This window comes from Mya arenaria, chromosome 3, assembly GCF_026914265.1.
Source record: "Mya arenaria isolate MELC-2E11 chromosome 3, ASM2691426v1".
NCBI classification, from domain to species: Eukaryota; Metazoa; Mollusca; class Bivalvia; order Myida; family Myidae; genus Mya; species Mya arenaria.
In genome coordinates this window covers 91,162,466-91,182,007 of record NC_069124.1, presented here as the reverse complement: position 1 = coordinate 91,182,007, position 19,542 = coordinate 91,162,466, and the positions used below count along the sequence as shown (strand labels likewise).

Here is a 19,542-nt window from a genome sequence, read left to right as displayed (position 1 = left end):
AAGTAGTTCTGTAAGTTGATATTTTCACTGTTGTTATTTCACTGATGAAACCCCATATTTCATCGAAAAGCATGAAATAAAGAGTTTTTATCAACTCCTTTCTGATATTTTATACACAGGGCATATTATGACAAAGTGGTATTCGTCTTCTATATCGTTAGAGTTACACAAAATACAATTACTCCATATCGCCCTGTTCAATATATAATTTATGTGGCGACAGTCTAAGCATAGACAAAGCCATTATTATTATTTTTGGTAAAACATCTAGATAAAATTCAATTCCAAAGAATTCCTTAAGGTATGTTTACGTACATAGGGTATAGCTGTTGTTAACATTTTCAAACAATGACTTCTTAAATACATCGAACACTCTATTTTTAAACACAATATGAACACTTCAAATAAACAGAGTTTGGGTTTAACCACACATAAGAAAAACATAGTTATCTAACAAAGTTTTTACATCATAAGCCTTATTATTACGCTTAGCAAGACTGACTTCTGCTATATTCAGTGGAACCGCCTGAGCTACCGAAATACCCTTTTTGGCCCTTATTACGCGTCTTCCGTTTCGTCCGACCCATAACATTAAAGTTTTATTTGGCACGCTGACGATGACAGGTACGTTAACAAAACCATAACTTTGTCAATACCGGGATATAATTTGTGAAAGGTATTTTTTTGTTGCGGCATCTAAACCCACAAGCTATCAGTGTCTTCAGAAATATACGTGTATATTCAAGAACGGTTTATCTGGTTCATCTGGATGACGCAAAAAACGTAAAACTATATCTTAAGCAGACTATCTGATCGTGATTATCACGTGCCCTGGCTATACGGCCATTAGACGTGCCCTGGCTATACGGCCATTAGACGTGCCCTGGCTATACGGCCATTAGACGTGCCCTGGCTATACGGCCATTATACGTGCCCTGGCTATACGGCCATTAGACGTGCCCTGGCTATACGGCCATTAGACGTGCCCTGGCTATACGGCCATTAGACGTGCCCTGGCTATACGGCCATTATACGTGCGCTGGCTATACGCCTATTAAACGTGCCCTGGCTGTATACGCCCATTAGACGTGCCCTGGCTATACGGCCATTAGACGTGGTCTGGCTTTACGGCCATTAGACGTGCCCTGGCTTTACGGCCATTAGACGTGTCCTGGCTGTATACGGTCATTAGACGTTCGACTCCTCGACGACCCTTAAACCGGCTCCTTCGACCCGTGTCGTTCTGAAACGGTCCTCTTCGGGACTTTCTGGAATATTAACATCGGGCTTCCTGCCTCTCGAATGCCGTATACCAACGAAGTTCTTGCGCCCACACCGCAAGGCAGACCCCAATCTTGTAAAAGCATCTGATATATTGGCCACAATGTATTCTTTCACTGGCCTGTTCTTCAGACTAAAAATCACCGGATTCCAAAATCCAGCTGTCTTTGCACAGACAAGGGGGACAAGCGAGAGTTCAGGGGTGACAATTCCGCTAGCAATTCCCAGAGTATGGAGGTACGCTATTACCGCATATGGTGTCCAGGAGAACAGGAACATTGCTGGAATAGCACAGAGGATATTATGAAGCATGGTCGATATTAAAAACTCTTTATTTTATCAGAGATGAACGGGTTACCCTACAACTACAAACGCTATGAAATGATTAGTGTTATTGTTGGTCCTCTAAACGATTAAGTCGGCATGCCAGCCGCAGCCGACTTATTGTCTAGGATACCAAATTTAAATGTCCATGTCTTAGTGTACAGCGCGAAATGCTTATAGAATGTCTCTGTTCTAGTCAGTGCGCTTTTAAACAAACCTCATGAAATAATACCATTAATGATTAAAGGAAATATGACGGTTGCATATTTACTACATGGAATTTTTGCGGTTTTGATCTTTTAAATGGGTTGGTTGTCAGACCGCTTCTAAATGATTAAATGTGATTTTTTGGGGAACGAGCCTGAACACTTGAATACATGTTTCTAACATAATAATCAACGGTAAATAATATTAACAGCTCAATTGGGTAGCAAAACCGTCAGGCACAAATTACAAAATGTGCGCGGTCTGGCCACATTAAATAATAAAAAAATATATTAAGAAACGCATCTAACAAGTGTCAACCCAACTTTGGTGTCAATTGTGTCATATATAAATGCATCGTCGGCAACCACGGTACTTAATTCCGTTACACTTTAAAAGCATATCGTAGATGGTCTCGGGGGTGCCCGACGGTGATGTTAATGTAACTATCAGTAGATAGCCGTTGTCACAAAATGAAAGAGCCACTTTATTGAAATGACAGACGAACATACGGACTTTGTAAGCATACGTACGTTTATACATGACCAGTTCCCATTATAAAAATGGCGTTTAATTTCCGTAAAGGTGGTACATGTAGTTGCATGTATTTACATGTTTAATAAAACATATTTGATATTAAGTGTATGCAAGTCAGCACCAAAGTTGTGTTGAGCCGACAAAGAATTCCTACAGAGTTACGTACCCATGGTGATGACGCAGAGGACGGTGAGGTCGTGTTCCATCTGGATGTACCGGGCCGATGCTGTGGGCCGCAGCCGGTGACGGTGGGCCTGCAATCTCGAGCGCGTTAGTAAATAGGACAATTCTATAGACATTGAAAGTTGTGTCAGACAAAAATTTATCTTTATCCGATCATGGTCATATATTGGGCCGATTTTTTTCCCTCCTACGATAGACCTACAAAGTTTTTGGTTTGCACTTTAGACGTATTATCGAAGTCAGATTTAAAATTATTTCTTTGATACAAAGTTTATGCTTGAGTAAAGATGAAATCTACAAAAAAATGAGCTAGTTGATCTTTAATTTAAACAAGACGCCAAATGGCGACATATCGAGCCTTTGACACAGACATAATGCTCTTCCATGCAATTTCAACACAGAATAACATGGTGCTGAACAATACGTGTACCAGCGAAACTACGCCTCAGCATGGTGAATTCCATTTTTTTTTAAATTCCTATAATCAATGACAAAAGATACATTTTTTTTTTGAAATTCCTATAATCGTTGGTAAAGATACAGTCTTGATAAGGCCCAGTCCAATCAACAGTACTCATTTACACATTTTACCTCTAAGTATGACCTTGATCTTTGTGATATAGGCTTTTCCTTCTACTTCTATACTTGACCTTGACCCTTGATGTACATACCCAGCGCCTCATCATGGTGATCAACAAACAGCCCGGACAAGGATCATTTCAACCTTTGACCTTTTACCTTGACCTTGACTTTTTAAGGTCCTGGGTCTAATGCCCGACATGCCGGCTCATCATGGTGAAACTTTATGGCAAGTGTCTTAAAAATCCTATACTGCATTTTCAAACTACCATTCAAACAATTGCTATTACATTATTTTTTTCATAAAAAAGCAACAATGACGAGCAAAAAAGGAAGCAGCCATTCTCACCCAGACGTAAATGTCATACTTTCACATTACTACAAACTTATTTTGAAATCCAAAGATGTTACGCAAACTTCTCAAAACTGTTATGATGCCCGTGTTCTGATATTTATACTGACACATTTCGTGTAAGAAGACATTAAAAACCCCGAATTTATTATTTTAAAATAAATGCTTAAAGTAGTATAATTACCTTTCGTTTGATCTGTACAAAGGAGAATGAGGCTATTGAGACAGGAATGAAGAATGAGGCTGTGAACAGGCCGGAAATGTAGCCAACGTTTGGCGGGTCCCAGTCGGGCGTGCACGACAGACGCGACGGCTCGTACACATATCCCGTGTGTCCGATCCCAGTGAGCGGCACGACCGCCCACACCAGCCCGTGCAGGAAGCAACCACCCCCGACAAGGTTGCACAAAGCGGGCGTGAGACAGGAGCTGAACCGCGATCGACACACGATAATGTATCGGAATATGGCGATGGCTGCAATGTTGATAGTATTATATTAGACACTGGTTACATGTTACACATGTATGTGCACATTTATAAGTGTTGATCATAAAAACATGAGTTTCGTTATGAACAAGATGGACAGCGTTAGCTTTTACTTTGAAACCAGTTATAATCAAAGAGCTGAAAGTACTGCTGGAAGGAACCTGTCATTCATACCACGGGCCATTATAAAATTGTTCTAAATGTTTGTTAATGAATTCATGTGAGTTTATTAAATGAACATCACAAATTTGCTCTAAATAATGATCTGCACCGCAAATGGACGACTGCTTAATCCATGTCAAGTTTCATTTGAGTTATTTTGTACTACTTTATACATAATCCGAGATTTATTTTGAAAAAGTGTGCCATTTACGTTTGTTCGATTGAAAGGTTCGTGGCTACTCTGTAACTTTGTTATCCAGAGAATATTGAGGACATTTCGTACCAATCATACCAATAAGTTTTGAACATTTCGCACAATGATCACACGTTATTAATCGGCATATATAGTGGACCGTTTCGTTAACTGTGAAAACATGCTCCATACCATGGACATATTTCAATACGCCTCTTCATGCAACATATTGCCAACAGTCCACTGCAGGATTTACAGTACTTTGACTAGTTTGCCATTATTTACAAATGTGTGTTTATGGAGTCAAACTTCTCAGACTTATGATTTGTTGACTGTCATGAGGCGGGGCCATAAACAGTTTATTATACATGTGTGTTCTGTCTGTCTTGTAATAATAGTGTTTATTTAGGCATGTCGCAACCATGTTAAAGGTACTGATTTTCTATGAACACAAAGCATATACACGTTGTCCTATAGCTGGTTCTGTAAATAAGCATGTGAGAGTACAAGGACTTGAATACTAGTGTAATTTATGTATTTGATAATAGTATATAATTGCCAAAACTCGAACTTGATTCACTGATTTAAATTCGAGAGATATAAAAATAACGTTCAAAGCTTAATTCACACGATTTTAAACAAACATAAATGATGGAAAGTAGGCCTAAGACACTGATTGAGGAAGCCAAGAAGTGAAAAATATTGTTCGCACAAATGATGTTTCGCTTTAACGAAAACTATCAAAATCATTTGCTTCCTTTCGACTGTGACTGGTCGCCGGCGAGACTTGCTGTGCTTGAAAATCGCTACTATGTTTTAACTCGCATACTTGTCATAAGTTAAAGACAAGAACACCATGGTACTATTAGCTCATGTTATAGTACAATAAAAGAAACAACTCTAGTAGCTGCCATTTGACCGCCCCGATAGCTCAGTGGACTGGTAAAGAGCTCGCTTCGGATGTGGAAGGTCTGGGGTTCAAATCCCGGCGCGTCAAACTGAAAGACGATGTAACATGGTACCGTTATCTTCTGTCCCGAGCGCGCAGCATTTAAAGGGTAGTACTGGGAAATGGTGGACTCAGTATTGATTCAGCCCAAGAAAGTTGTATCCCGAGTAACGGTGTTATACACCGAGATCTCTTCGCAAAATTCTAGGACATCGCAATCGGAGCTTTTGTATCTATTTCTGTTTCTATATCTGGTTTTGACTGGGATTTGCAGTCACTCCTTTTTCATGTCATTTGTGGCATTATACAAAACGTTCATGGCGGGGTCAGGCCTTAATGCAGCCAATATGTGCGGGGTCAAGCCTCAATACAGCCAATATGTGCGGGGTCAAGCCTTAATGCAGCCAATATGTGCGGGGTCAAGCCTTAATGCAGCCAATATGTGCGGGGTCAAGCCTTAATGCAGCCAATATGTGCGGGGTCAAGCCTTAATGCAGCCAATATGTGCGGGGTCAAGCCTTAATGCAGCCAATATGCGCGAGAAGACAAACACCAATACATTTACACACAAGCATGGCATCACATGTAACGTTTGTCGTTCAAAGAGACGTCTACCATAACAGAACATCGCAATGCTCAGTTTACTGTAATAGGCCGACACCTGATATCGACCTTAAATGTGGACATGTTTCACATTTAAGGACATGTATTCTAAATTACCGCTTATTTCTAACACTTATAAGAACGTTTAAACTTTTTACGTGTATCAACATTCTAATTTAATTATAATATATTTACATGTTGATCTATTCAGCCGCGTCGTCGATGTCTTGCATCAAAAGCTGTCTTGTTATAATATTGTAATGGCTGATTCTTCTTAAAAGTAATAATAATACGTGTATGTAGTGCGTAGTGGTAGTACACACCAACTTTCATTACCATCCACCAATGATGGCTTAAGTTATTTGGCGGAAATCAATGTTTAAAAATACGACATCCCCATTCTTTTCGTTGAAACTCTAGTTAAAACTGGCCTCAAGGCAAACAATTTGGCACTTAAACTTAAGTGATTTTTTATGACTCGTCAAACTTGATATGGAATGTATAGAAACAAACTTCCCATGAAGTTCTTGTAGAAAAAGATCAACAAGAGTATTGAAATGAACAACAAAATACGTCCTACGTACCGGCCCCGCCGTGAAAAAAATAGGCGATCGCAATGGCCATGTATGAGCTCAATAGTCGGTTGAGTTAAATTGCAACCATATACTTTTATATAACAGTCCCATGCAGATGAAGATTCTGTTAAAGTATTTCGAATATGAGGAGTGTGTGCTCAGGTGGGCGTGGATACATTACAAAATTATTTCGATAACGACAATGTTACCGGTGAATAGTGAGATGGACGTCACGCCGAGCAAGGTCATCCAGAACGCGTAGAAAACACACCCGGCATCACCAAACAGCCAACGACGCGCGAACATGGACATCAGAATGAGCGGTGAGCCCAGCAACCTGTCATAAATACCGTCACAATTGATTATAAACATACATTCTACATATATGAACCTGATGACACCAGCCCATCTTCCTCAGAAAAGTCTCAATTTAACTAACTGACTGACTGATTGACTGACCTGACCTGACCTGACCTGACCTGACCTGACTGACTGACCGACCGACTGACTGACCGACCGACCGACCGAACGACTGACCGACCGATCGACCGACCGACCAACTAACTAACTAACTAACTAACCAACTAACTTACTAACTTATTAACTAACTAACTAACTAATTAACTAGCTAACAAACCCTTCCATAACCATAGTCAGTATTTATTCGGCCCAATAATTGATCTCCCTCCATGCAGTGCTCAAAAATATTATGTAGATATGTTCAATATTACCATATGTAAATGACGCCAGTAGAAATATCTCTTGTTTAGTGCACTACTTAGTATTGTGAGCTGAACTTTAGAAACCAGTATCCTTTCATAGGTAAACATGCAAATTATTCACGATGAAAAAATGAACTACATTTAAAGTCGCAAGAAATATTATAAAATTAATTATTATTGAAACCACAGGAGTTTCTCTCGATTTTTACACTGCATAGAATCTATTGACAAGGGGTAGAACACACATTTTGCATTTCTCAAAAAGTGAAATAAACATTGTATAACAGTTAAAGTGAATTTTTTTATTATTGACTTTTGAAAGCCCGAAATCAACACAGAATTTAGTTATTCATCAAAATAAAGGTACTGTTGCATTTGGACACGAGTTGGCAAAAAACAAAACAACAATCTATGAAATAATTTCCTAAAAAATGTGTGCAATGCTGCATGCAAATAAATATCCAGTACATTGAGGAGTCATAAGTTTTAAATTCCCACCATTTTATACGTTGTTAATGAAGGAAAATCACCACTAAAATGGGCGAAAGTCACCCACCAACATTTGTTTCGGGAATTTTCGGGCCATTTTGATGTCTTTCTGAGCACATCGAGCAATTTCATTCAAAAATTGACTTGTGTTTATTAATAATTTTGAAAACTAAAATCGTATAAACATGATTGACCAGATGCATACTTATTTATGACATACTTATTTGAGACAGATCATACTATGGTGGCTTATAACTGCCGTAAGAGAACCTGTTAACGTTCGCGAATTGTTTCGTGTTAACCACTTATTTTTGCGATAATTATCAAGCTTTCTAGTTAATATTCGCGTCTCCGTTTTGTCTAACCTACTACATGCGCCACGTATTGAACGTCTACATGTCGCATGTCTGACCTACTACATGCGCCACGTATTGAACGTCTACATGTCGCATGTCTGACCTACTACATGCGCCACGTATTGAACGTCTACATATCGCATGTCTAACCTACTAGATGCGCCACGTATTGAACGTCTACATGTCGCATGTCTAACCTACTAGATGCGCCACGTATTGAACGTCTACATGTCGCATGTCTAACCTACTACATGCGCCACGTATTGAACGTCTACATGTCGCATGTCTAACCTTCTACATGCGCCACGTATTGAACGTCTACATGTCGCATGTCTAACCTACTACATGCGTTACGTACTGAACGTCTACATGTCGCATGTCTAACCTTCTACATGCGTCGCGTATTGAACGTCTACATGTCGCATGTCTAACCTACTACATGCGTCACGTATTGAACGTCTACATGTCGCATGTCTAACCTACTACATGCGTCACGTATTGAATGTCTACATGTCGCATGTCTAACCTACTACATGCGTCACGTATTGAACGTCTACATGTCGCATGTCTAACCTACTACATGCGTCGCGTACTGAACGTCTACATGTCGCATGTCTAACCTACTACATGCGTCGCGTACTGAACGTCTACATGTCGCATGTCTAACCTACTACATGCGTCGCGTACTGAACGTCTACATGTCGCATGTCTAACCTAATGCATGCGTCACGTATTGAACGTCTACATGTCGCATGTCTAACCTACTACATGCGTCACGTACTGAACGTCTACATGTCGCATGTCTAACCTACTACATGCGTCACGTACTGAACGTCTACATGTCGCATGTCTAACCTACTACATGCGTCACGTACTGAACGTCTACATGTCGCATGTCTAACCTACTACATGCGTCACCAACTGAACGTCTACATGTCGCATGTCTAACCTACTACATGCGTCACGTACTGAACGTCTACATGTCGCATGTCTAACCTACTACATGCGTCACGTACTGAACGTCTACATGTCGCATGTCTAACCTACTACATGCGTCACGTATTGAACGTCTACATGTCGCATGTCTAATCTACTACATGCGTCACGTACTGAACGTCTACATGTCGCATGTCTAACCTACTACATGCATCACGTATTGAACGTCTACATGTCGCATGTCTTACCTACTACATGCGTCACGTACTGAACGTCTACATGTCGCATGTCTAACCTACTACATGCGTCACGTACTGAATGTCTACATGTCGCATGTCTAACCTACTACATGCGTCACGTACTGAACGTCTACATGTCGCATGTCTAACCTACTACATGCGTCACGTATTGAACGTCTACATGTCGCATGTCTAACCTACTACATGCGTCACGTATTGAACGTCTACATGTCGCATGTCTAACCTACTTCATACGCCACGTACTGAACGTCTACATGTCGCATGTCTAACCTAATACATGCGTCACGTATTGAACGTCTACCTGTCGCATGTCTAACCTACTACATGCGTCACGTACTGAACGTCTACATGTCGCATGTCTAACCTAATACATGCGTCACGTATTGAACGTCTACCTGTCGCATGTCTAACCTACTACATGCGTCACGTATTGAACGTCTACCTGTCGCATGTCTAACCTACTACATGCGTCACGTACTGAATGTCTACATGTCGGATGTCTAACCTTATACACAACCAGGGGGTAAACGGTAAAAAAAGCTTTCCCAAAATACTGGCCAGATTTAAAAACATTTGTAACCAGTAAAGAATGTTTTTTTTCTTGATATAATGAAACATTAGCTTAATGACGTTTTTCATTACATAATGTGGTCTTAGCTCTCTATAGTGACTTTTTTCATTACATAATGTGGTCTTAGCTCTCTATAGTGACTTTTTTCATTACATAATGTGGTCTTAGTTCTCTATAGTGACTTTTTTCATTACATAATAAGAGTTTAGCTTTATATAATGAAGTTATAGCTAATACACTGCAATTATAACCAAGTGTGCTATCTTATAAATGTTTACATCACAACCGGTTATATGAGGTCAAAAAAACACCTTATTATTATAGGATTATTCTTAAAAAGCGGCAATATTTGAGTAAATGAAGTCAAGAAAATTGTGTATATGGCCATGCCAGTCAGTTAAGAAATAACTCCAAAATACAAATTAGCATGTCTATGTTTTTGTCCTTTTACCCAGTAATAAGTAAATAAGTATAAATTAAACATTGTACATGTGTCGCAATAATTATCATATTTCAATATTCTAAACACTAGCACTAAACATGCCATTCTTCCGTTGGTATCATTTCTGACATTAAAGCCATTTAAGTTAAGATACATCATACATTTTTTTCTACCCGTACTTAAAACAATTTACACATACACAATGGAATCATAAAAATGTACCCGACATGGGCCCTACCTGACGAATAGTTCATTTACGAGTAGGAAGGCGACGAGGTGGTTGACGGGAGCCCCAAGCTGCCGGGTCCGCCATAGACCGAGCAACACCGCCGAACATAGCGTAAGAGAAGCCAGCCACACGACTAGGAGCACGCAGCCACACGCAATCGCCAGCGGGCTCCCTATGTGCACTTCTGGGTGGCTAGCGTTCATCGCCGCAGAATTGTTATCCATAATGTTAGTTAATGAAACCATTAGAAAAAAAACGACTATAAATCTTACGTTAAAATTTATTAACTTTCAGCCACGTTTGGAAATCACAATGTCTTCGCATAGTACCATAAAATGCATAGGCACTACTTGGTGACTATTGGATGAGGTGTCTCAAGTCGAAGGAAACTGTAAAACGATCGATGGTTTACCACTAATAGTGATTCTATGCCAATCAAAGGACACGATACTTTAAGTAAACGGAAACAGTTCTAAATGACACCTTGTATTGGCCATGAAAAGAAAATGGCAAAATAATGTTAAAAGTATCAAAAGGCTTCCTGAAATGCGGATGACTGAGAAAGTTGTATGAACGGGAGTGAATACTGCATTATATGAAGGGCTCAAAAAATTACTAGTTGTTTGTATACAGCATCCAAGCTCATTACCAGTAATAGTTATTGCTTGATCTATAGAAATATTCAAATGAGCTAGTTACCATGTTACATCACCGTAAATCATAACAGGAAGGTCATTTTCAATACGCACACAACTTTGTTTAACAAGAACACGCATAACAAATAAAAGGCAATTTGTGAAAATGCACAGACATTTGTAAAGCATATACATTATACATGTCAGAACAGTCCAGATAAAAAACGCGGTTGAGGAACTATTAGGTAAAGACATCACTAATCAGCTCAAAATGACTTCGTAGGTGACCTTTTTGTAGTATATTTAATACATACAGTACATATAATCGAAATGCGACAGTAGATAAAGTTATAATCTTGAATTAACTGACAAAGTTGTAAAGTGTACGCCTAAGAGAACTCGTCGGGTAGAAAGAAGGTAAACACATTGCCAGTTCATATGTATCTACTTATTTTGATTATAGAGTCTGCAGTGAACCATATATGACTTGTCCACTTGCAACTTCTCGCATGTGCTTCCATGAAATATTGATAAATCATGTATGAAACTGGGTAATCCACGCCGACTGTGTCACATTCCCATTAACTTCCCGACGGACTCACTTCATCATCAATCTAATAAAATCATCTCTAGATAAGAATAGTTATACTTACTATCAGTTTTGGCCAAGTGGAAATATTTAACCAGGAAGCTTCATCTTTAGTTTACAACGTACCCACGGGTAGTATTGTATGAAGTAACCCAAGTTCCTAAGTCAATCAGGGGCTATAACTTGCATTAAGAATACTATAGAGTTATGTTACCTCATTGTGTGATGGTCCTGAACAACTGTGTAAAGTATCAAGTCATTTGATAGTAGGATATAGGAGTTATTAATAAATATCCAAACCTGCCCTAAAACTTTAAGTTTCATAGTCAATCAGGGAATATAATTTGTATCAATGATAATATGGAGTTATCTAACCTTATTATGTGATGGCCCTGAACAACTGTGTGTAGTATTAAGTGAAATGAATGAAGGGTATTGGAGTTATAAGGGAAAATCCCACCTTGCCCTAAAACTTTAACCAGACGCCGACGCCGACTCTGGGGCAAGTAATAAAGCCCTCCTTATTTTTCGAATAGTCGAGCTAAAAACCAATGCTATTTCTTGTCAGTATGACATTATTAAGCTAAAAGTGGTGTTTTTTTTTCAATTAAATGTCAACTAAGTACCTTGTGCATGATGGGTTCCAGGGCATCCTTCGCCTCATCGCATAGCTGGCAGTCCGTCTTCGTGAACAGGTACACGCGGGGCAAGAGCGGCCCCGATGTGCCCGTGGATGCATGCCGCGCGTGTCAAGCAAACACCGGATGTTCCAACATGTAACAGAAAGCCAAACACCTATGAAAATTATATTTCTATGTTCATATGACTCACTCGAGTGGCAATTCGCCCATTTCACCAAAACTTTAAGCTTAATATGAGAGATTAAATGCTATCTAGGATGAATTGCACTGCCAGTGTGTTTATGGCACTGTATGGTGCTTAAAAGTTTTTCCAATTCCTAACCCGTGCTCGAACACGCACCACTCACAGAATGTATGCAATACACATCTGCTTTTGATCCTCCTTGACACTTCCAACACTGAATAGGCTACACTCGCCCCAGATCTACCAAGAAAGACCACAACGGTTCTCATACTAAAGAGGACACACAAGTCGTAAAACGTCAGTATAAGTATTACGAAGTTGATCATATTTAAACGATGGTTTTATTTTGAAATACTTCCATTAGAACCTGTCCATAAAGGTCATTTACAATTTCTGACCCACACTATAGCCATTTCCTGTGGTACTTCATCTTGAAATCAAATTCTTAAGCAAACGTTTTACCAACCCCATGTTAAGGTCTCTACATGTATGTTGTTGTATTAGAGTGGAATGCGTCGTACGCCTCTATCGGCACTACGCAATAACTCTCAACTAAGTCAAATTGGTTAATTGTGAACAAATTCCTGTCCACAGATTTACTTGACATCTCAAATCATATTTACCCTTCAAATATGGTCAAACTCATTTTATTTTAAGAGTACCTGGACGTTTTGCTCCCACACGTTTTCAGTTTTATTTTCCTGTTTGTATTCACTTACTAAATGTAAAACACCATGGATGTGTTATTGAAATGATGTCGATTGCCTTTGACACTATGTAAAAGGTGCGCATAACAAACTGTTGTCCTTAAATTATATTGAGAAGTATATTCTGAATGCAGTGTTAGCCCTGACAGCCCCTGTTGATTGCTTATCACCAAATATACACTTGGAAATGACAACATGGTTTACTAACAACTTAATTATGATTTTAATCACTCCGGACGTTTGGTCTGATCACCGTTCATTTCATAAAGAAAACAGTTAATTATAGAAAATTCTAAAATGATGGTTAATAAGATAATAAAATAACGACTATAAACTATCTTGAAGCCACCATATGATCAAGCCTCGTTATCAAACGGTAGTGTAAATTAAGAATGCATACACAACATATATGTAGTGCTGTACAATACAATGTAAATCAGAATGCAAAAACATGTATGTGTGTTTTTGTTTTTAAAAACATATACAGTGGTTAGATCTATATTAATGCTCAATATTTTAATGTACGGGTACAGCGTTATAAAAGCCTCGTCATATTTGTATGTATGTCTGTTGTTCGTTCAGGGCCAGAGTTGATAAATGGCAGCAGCTGTTCTGCTGAAACACAAAGACGAGTGTGATCAACCTGTGGTCAAGCATGATAGCAAAATAATGTGTTTGGGTGGGTGGGGGATCGGCATAATTTTTAAAGTGACAAACTTATTCAGAATTTAATTACTGATAGCTAGATATTTACCGTGTATTTAATAGCTGAAAACTAAAAAAAGAACCATTGTTTTCGACAATCATTCATCCTTTTGGTATATTAAATCAATTGTATTCATTGTGGTAAACCTTATCTGGGAGTAAGAGTGCATCTTTAACCTTCCAATCGTAATTCGTGATTCGCGTTTTCAGTGTTGAGCCTGCGCATTTCGTCTGATTTTGTAAGAATTGAAGCAGGAACTAGCATAACAGTTATATTTTTCATGAAACTTGGTGTCTGACCTTACTGGCAGTGTAAATTATATTTTGTCAATTATTCTATGAATTATTTGATATCGTTTAGGGCATCTTTCGCTTTTGGGACTTCTGTACATGATCACCTGTCCATCTCTATTATACACATGCATATATTTTTTCAAGTTCAATTCTTAAAGCCGTTTGGAAATGTCTTATTATTTTATGTCTTAACTATTTCGCTTATACAATTTAACTTTTAATCTTATTAGAAATGCATTTATTAACTTCAAGGTTTTGTGTTGCATTATTGATATGTTTCATTTTGTCGGGAAATAGCTCTGTGAGCTAGTGTTGTAATTCATGTATATCCGACGTGTAAAAGGTTTTCTTGTATCTTTGATCTTTTTTTATAGAAAGATGTATTTCCAACGCTTTCAACGGCTAATATTCGTACCAGCAGTGAAAACCGCGGTGCCAGCAGAGCTTTGGTTTAAAAATTGTCCTGTTCCGAGCTTGCCTCATATGGGAGTAACATATGATCTTAAAGTGAGTATATCCCTTCAATATGCACCCCGCAAACCTTTCTCGAACCAGACCTATATATGACTACTTCTATTACGACTGCTACTACTGCTGCTTCCATTACCGCATCCGCCGCCGCTGCCACCAACCACACCACCACCTGCTGCTGCTAATCCTTCTCATACTACAACAACTTGTTGTCATTGTTACTATTATCACTTTTATCATTCTATTATTATTATTATTATTATTATTATTATTATTATTATTATTATTATTATTATTATTTAATTATTATTATTATTATTTTACTTTTATTACTAATTATCAAACAGCACTGTCAAAAACAAAATCTGTGAATAATATGATTCTCTTGTTTACCACCATTTTAGTCAATCATATATATCACAGTTTAGAATTTGATTTGTGAATAATTAGGACCCTTTTATGTTACCACAATTAATTAAATATCTCAGCAAATACAACATGTATTGCTTTGAAACATTATACAACGATACTCAACCATCCAATCTAGTTTATAATCGTGTAAGATAACTCTTTTTTTGCATATAATGCAAATTATGGCCCTTCATTGATCAATTTAGAAATTCTGGCTTAAATGCTTTGCATGTAACCACATTTCAGTCAAAAACTCAGCAACGACGTGATGTACTGCATTGAGACTTTAAAAATAGCACTCAACAATGCAGCCTACTGAATTAAGCAAGTAATATAAGTATATAACCCTATTTGCATATTATGAAAATCATGACCCTTTGTTATTCAACTTATAAATTTTGGTTATGTTTCGCCCGTAACCACTTTAAAGGAAATATCTTAGCAAATATATAATGTATTGCATTTAAACTTCAGACATGTGTCCGCAACCATTCAACCTACTCAATTAATCAAGTTGGATTACTCTGTATTGTATATAATACATATTATATATGGTCCTTTATCATTCAACATAGACACTATCGTTAAAGTTGTGCATGCAAGTTTGCATTTGTCATTCAGCAATTACTTGATGTATTGCATTGAAACTTTATACAAGGACTCCCAACCACCAACCTATTTAACTTATCCAAACATTGTTGATATACACTGCAATGTTATCACATGCGAATCGGTGTTTTTCACCTGTGCACAGCAAGTTCTCTCCTCCTGTAAGACATGGCTCCGGAGGGCGTCTTTGGGCGATTGTTCCAAGGAAAGAATCGAGTCGAGTCGGAATGCGGAGCTCGCGTAAAATGCCTTTACACTGGGAACCGGAAGTGGAATTTTTTACATAAACGAAGGATGATTTCCGCAGCAAATAATGAACGCATCGCTCTTACTTTTACAAACCGCCCTTTCGTTCTCGAGTAGTTTGAGATCTTCGTCCTTCCGAATGGTAGGTAATGTGGAATATTGACCCGAGAACAATGTGCTTGAACCTTGTTCATGTCGTTAAGACGATTGTGTTTCTGGTCGGACACAGAAGAAAAGATGAACGAAGCTTCCAATTACGCCAGGACCATGTCTCCATTCTGGTGCGTGTGGGCTTTATAGTGCTGTTGTCCTTCATGGCCACAGTACAGCTAAATCTTGGGCCCGTTTAGGTAAGGTTCTTTAGTTCAATATGTCAATCTACCGCCAGAAACATTTGAAATAGGCGAATAAGCATGTTCGGTCTTTTACTGCATATGCAAAAGACATTATATATTTCGTTGGCATGCATCAGTACACAGCTTTTAAATGGAAATGAAGACCCGATATATAGGAATTCAGAAACTAGAGTTACTTATACGTTTTAACACCAAAATGTGTTCGAATAATATTCTATGAACGCACTTTCACAATATCCCCAAACATCGCATACATAAATACACTATTTAAAAATATAAATAAAAACAAAACGTTATTTGGAAAACAAAGTGCAATAGGAAGAAGTTTCTTGAAATAAATTCTATTTTGAAAGGTATAGATAGTTTTTTCTACCACCTCGGTTAAACAAAATTAAGTAAAAATGTATCTTTTGCTGTTACTCTTTTTTGCGTAGTGAAAATAAATGCGTATGGGTATGTGATAATTCGTGGTGGTCTTGGATATGCGCGCAGTCATTCAGATAATGTAAATAGTCAAATCGGTCTTTAATAGTTCTGAGGAGAGTAAAGCGTGAAAACTGTTTTATGGAGACATTTGAAGCGAGAAATAATTAATAAGCATTCTAAATATTGCCACAAGACAAGGTTTGTATGATGCTACAGACGACAGTCTTCGACAAGGGAGATAATTACAATGTGATGACCATTCAAGAGAAGATATATACGGGCACTTGTTTTATCTTTGCCCGTGGGCAAGATAAGAATTTCTAGCATGGTTAAATTTTGGATCTACTTATCTAAGGTGGGAGAAAGGTTCATCCCAGCCCTCGCGCAGAGTGTTTTGCGGAAACTCGGTAAACCTCGTTTTCGCAAAATCACTCTACGCTCGGGTTTGGATGAACCTATCCTACACTCTTGGCCATGGAAGATACTTATAATCCCAATTGTTGTTACATACATGTTTTCCTTTACATGAGCTATTAATGCTAAAAGAATACCATAGACTAGTCACACAATATAAAATACACTGAAATACAGTGGATTTTCCTCCTGGATAAACTTTGTGCCTTAGTGGTTTACTTAGGAAGAAAATCGATTTTAGATATATGTTGCCCACTTAGTTATAACTACATAATAAGTGTGTTTTTCAAAGCTATGCTTTTAGGTTACTTATGTATAAATTTTCAATAGCCTTGTTACAAATTATACAAATGTAAAGGGATGCCCAAATGCAGTTATTATAGACAGTCGGATTTCGAAAAGTCTCAGACATATATCTGTACTTTTAAGAACAAAAACAGAATACGATATTATACTTTCTAAAATAACATGATAGTTAAGACCGTCCTTGAATTGCCATATTGATCGTTGAAACATTTTACTTTTCTAAGTTATTAGTAAAGCAACGCCTCATCTGATCATTAGGCGAACACTGAGCACTTAGTTAAAATCGATTAATGAACGACGATATTTATACAACTCCTGGCATAACAACTCAACATATAGTTTTATAGCTTTACAGTTTTATTATACACTCAGCATAAACAGCATGTGAAAAGAGGTAAATACATTTAATACAAATTGCATTTGTAATATAGAACAAATTTGGTATTCAACCAGGCTGTACGGTATCTTAATACAGCTAACAAAATCTAACAAAGTACAAATTGGAACCAGTGAGCCCTTAAGGGTTTGGATATAAACATATTATTGACGTGAGATTTAGTCCATGCCAGGTGGGGTTTGCAGTGTTTTACATATTGTCATGACAAATTTGCTAACATTACCTAGCTTTGTTTCATTATTCTCGTTCATAATAGATTTAAATCCGAGAATATTTACAGTATTTCTATTTACATAAGGTAATAATGTTTTTCGTTCGTTATTAAAGTGTGGACATCTAAGGAGGTAATGGAACTCGTCTCCAATTTGGTTTAGGTTACAAAAAATACAATAATAAATGTTAATATATAAATGTTAACCATAGACTAGACTGGTTACACGAAGTGCCACTGTTCGTATATGTGTTTGTCTTTAGTGAATGGAACATATCTCAACGGGTTTAGAGTTTGACAAAACATGATATGCCAAATAATAAATATTATGGTCACAATGATTCATGGCAAATAACAAGGAAAAGAAAGAAAAAATAAAGACAAAAAAAACATAATTTAGAGATAATTATTTTTATACAAAAGGTAAATATCTAAATTAAACGTAAATGCTACATATCTGAAATACCAGGATAATAGGAATTCGGGAGGCTAATGTCATAAAATTTATATTACTACATAGACTTAATCATATTATTTATCACAGAATTTCTTAAAAGAAATGCTTGGTTTATGAATTTACTTAGATTTCTTGTTTCGACTACATTATGCGATTTCATTAATTCAACAAATTTGTACATACTTGGGTTTCTAATATATAGAGAATATTTGTCATTTCATTCGAGTGTCATAGAAAAACATATTTTCACGGGTGGCGAAGTCACGAGTGAAAATTTAGTTTTTCTATGATCACGAGTGAAATAAAATACGCTCTTACACTGAAATAAACAAATTTTCTGTTTCTTTTATGCTTATTTTTGGAGTTTTATTAGTTGTTTTTTTTTTAATTTATTTCTTAATTACCCCCTTTTTGAAAAGGGTGTTATTTACGCCGCTACCCGTGGGGCGCCCCTCACGCAAATTTATAGCTGTCAACTTTTCTATTTCCGTTTTTTTTTTGAGAAAAAGTTCTTTGCTATTCATTCTTCTATGTTATTATTCGCTCGTTTTAAGTGCAAAGCTTTTATGAACAGTAATCAATAAAGTGCACAATTGTTCCAAAAAATAACGAAAACACTTTTACTTTAAGCGGGAATACATAACCAAATTACTACGCCGCGATTTAATGAATGAAAATTTGGAAGGTCAAACGTGTTAGCAAAACAAATACGGCTAATGATTGAATGGATCATTGGATTTTAGACATTTTTCTTAGTTTTAGAGTGTGTTTCATGATTCATGGATATTCAGTCATCTTACTGTCAGAGACCAGTCTGGTTTGCTTGAAGACAGGGCGTTTTCAATGTAGTGATGAGGACCACGCTAGTTTGTTGACATATTTTGAGGCGTGGGTGGGGTAAAAAATATCAGAATATCTGTAAATTGTTGTGAGAATTTTCCGGGAAGTTCGTTTTACGTATTACAACGACAAACAGTTCAAAATACATTTGAACGATTATATAGCATTCTTTTTATGTTCGAACAGTTGTTTTCGTCTGTAAATTGTTTG

The 19,542-nt window shown here is 37.5% G+C and overlaps 1 protein-coding gene across 1 annotated transcript; it reads right to left on the bottom strand.

The window, feature by feature from the left end:
* Positions 1 to 1,188: 1,188 nt before the first annotated feature.
* On the bottom strand, positions 1,189 to 10,657 carry LOC128226425 (melanopsin-like). Its single transcript, XM_052936302.1, has 5 exons — positions 10,443 to 10,657; positions 6,638 to 6,765; positions 3,645 to 3,934; positions 2,513 to 2,600; positions 1,189 to 1,562 (listed from the first exon to the last, which is right to left on the bottom strand). The coding sequence occupies exons 1-5, from the start codon at positions 10,655 to 10,657 to the stop codon at positions 1,189 to 1,191; spliced, it is 1,095 nt and encodes a 364-aa protein (XP_052792262.1).
* Positions 10,658 to 19,542: the final 8,885 nt, after the last annotated feature.

Excerpts from the sequence above, each read along its gene's own strand:
- LOC128226425 (XM_052936302.1), bottom strand. The coding sequence starts at position 10,657 with ATGGATAACAATTCTGCGGCGATGAACGCTAGCCACCCAGAAGTGCAC. Across the intron at positions 3,935-6,637 it reads GTCCATCTCACTATTCACCG|CCATCGCCATATTCCGATAC; the intron begins GTAACATTGTCG and ends TCAACATTGCAG. Across the intron at positions 1,563-2,512 it reads CCTCTGCGTCATCACCATGG|CAATGTTCCTGTTCTCCTGG; the intron begins GTACGTAACTCT and ends GTGCTATTCCAG.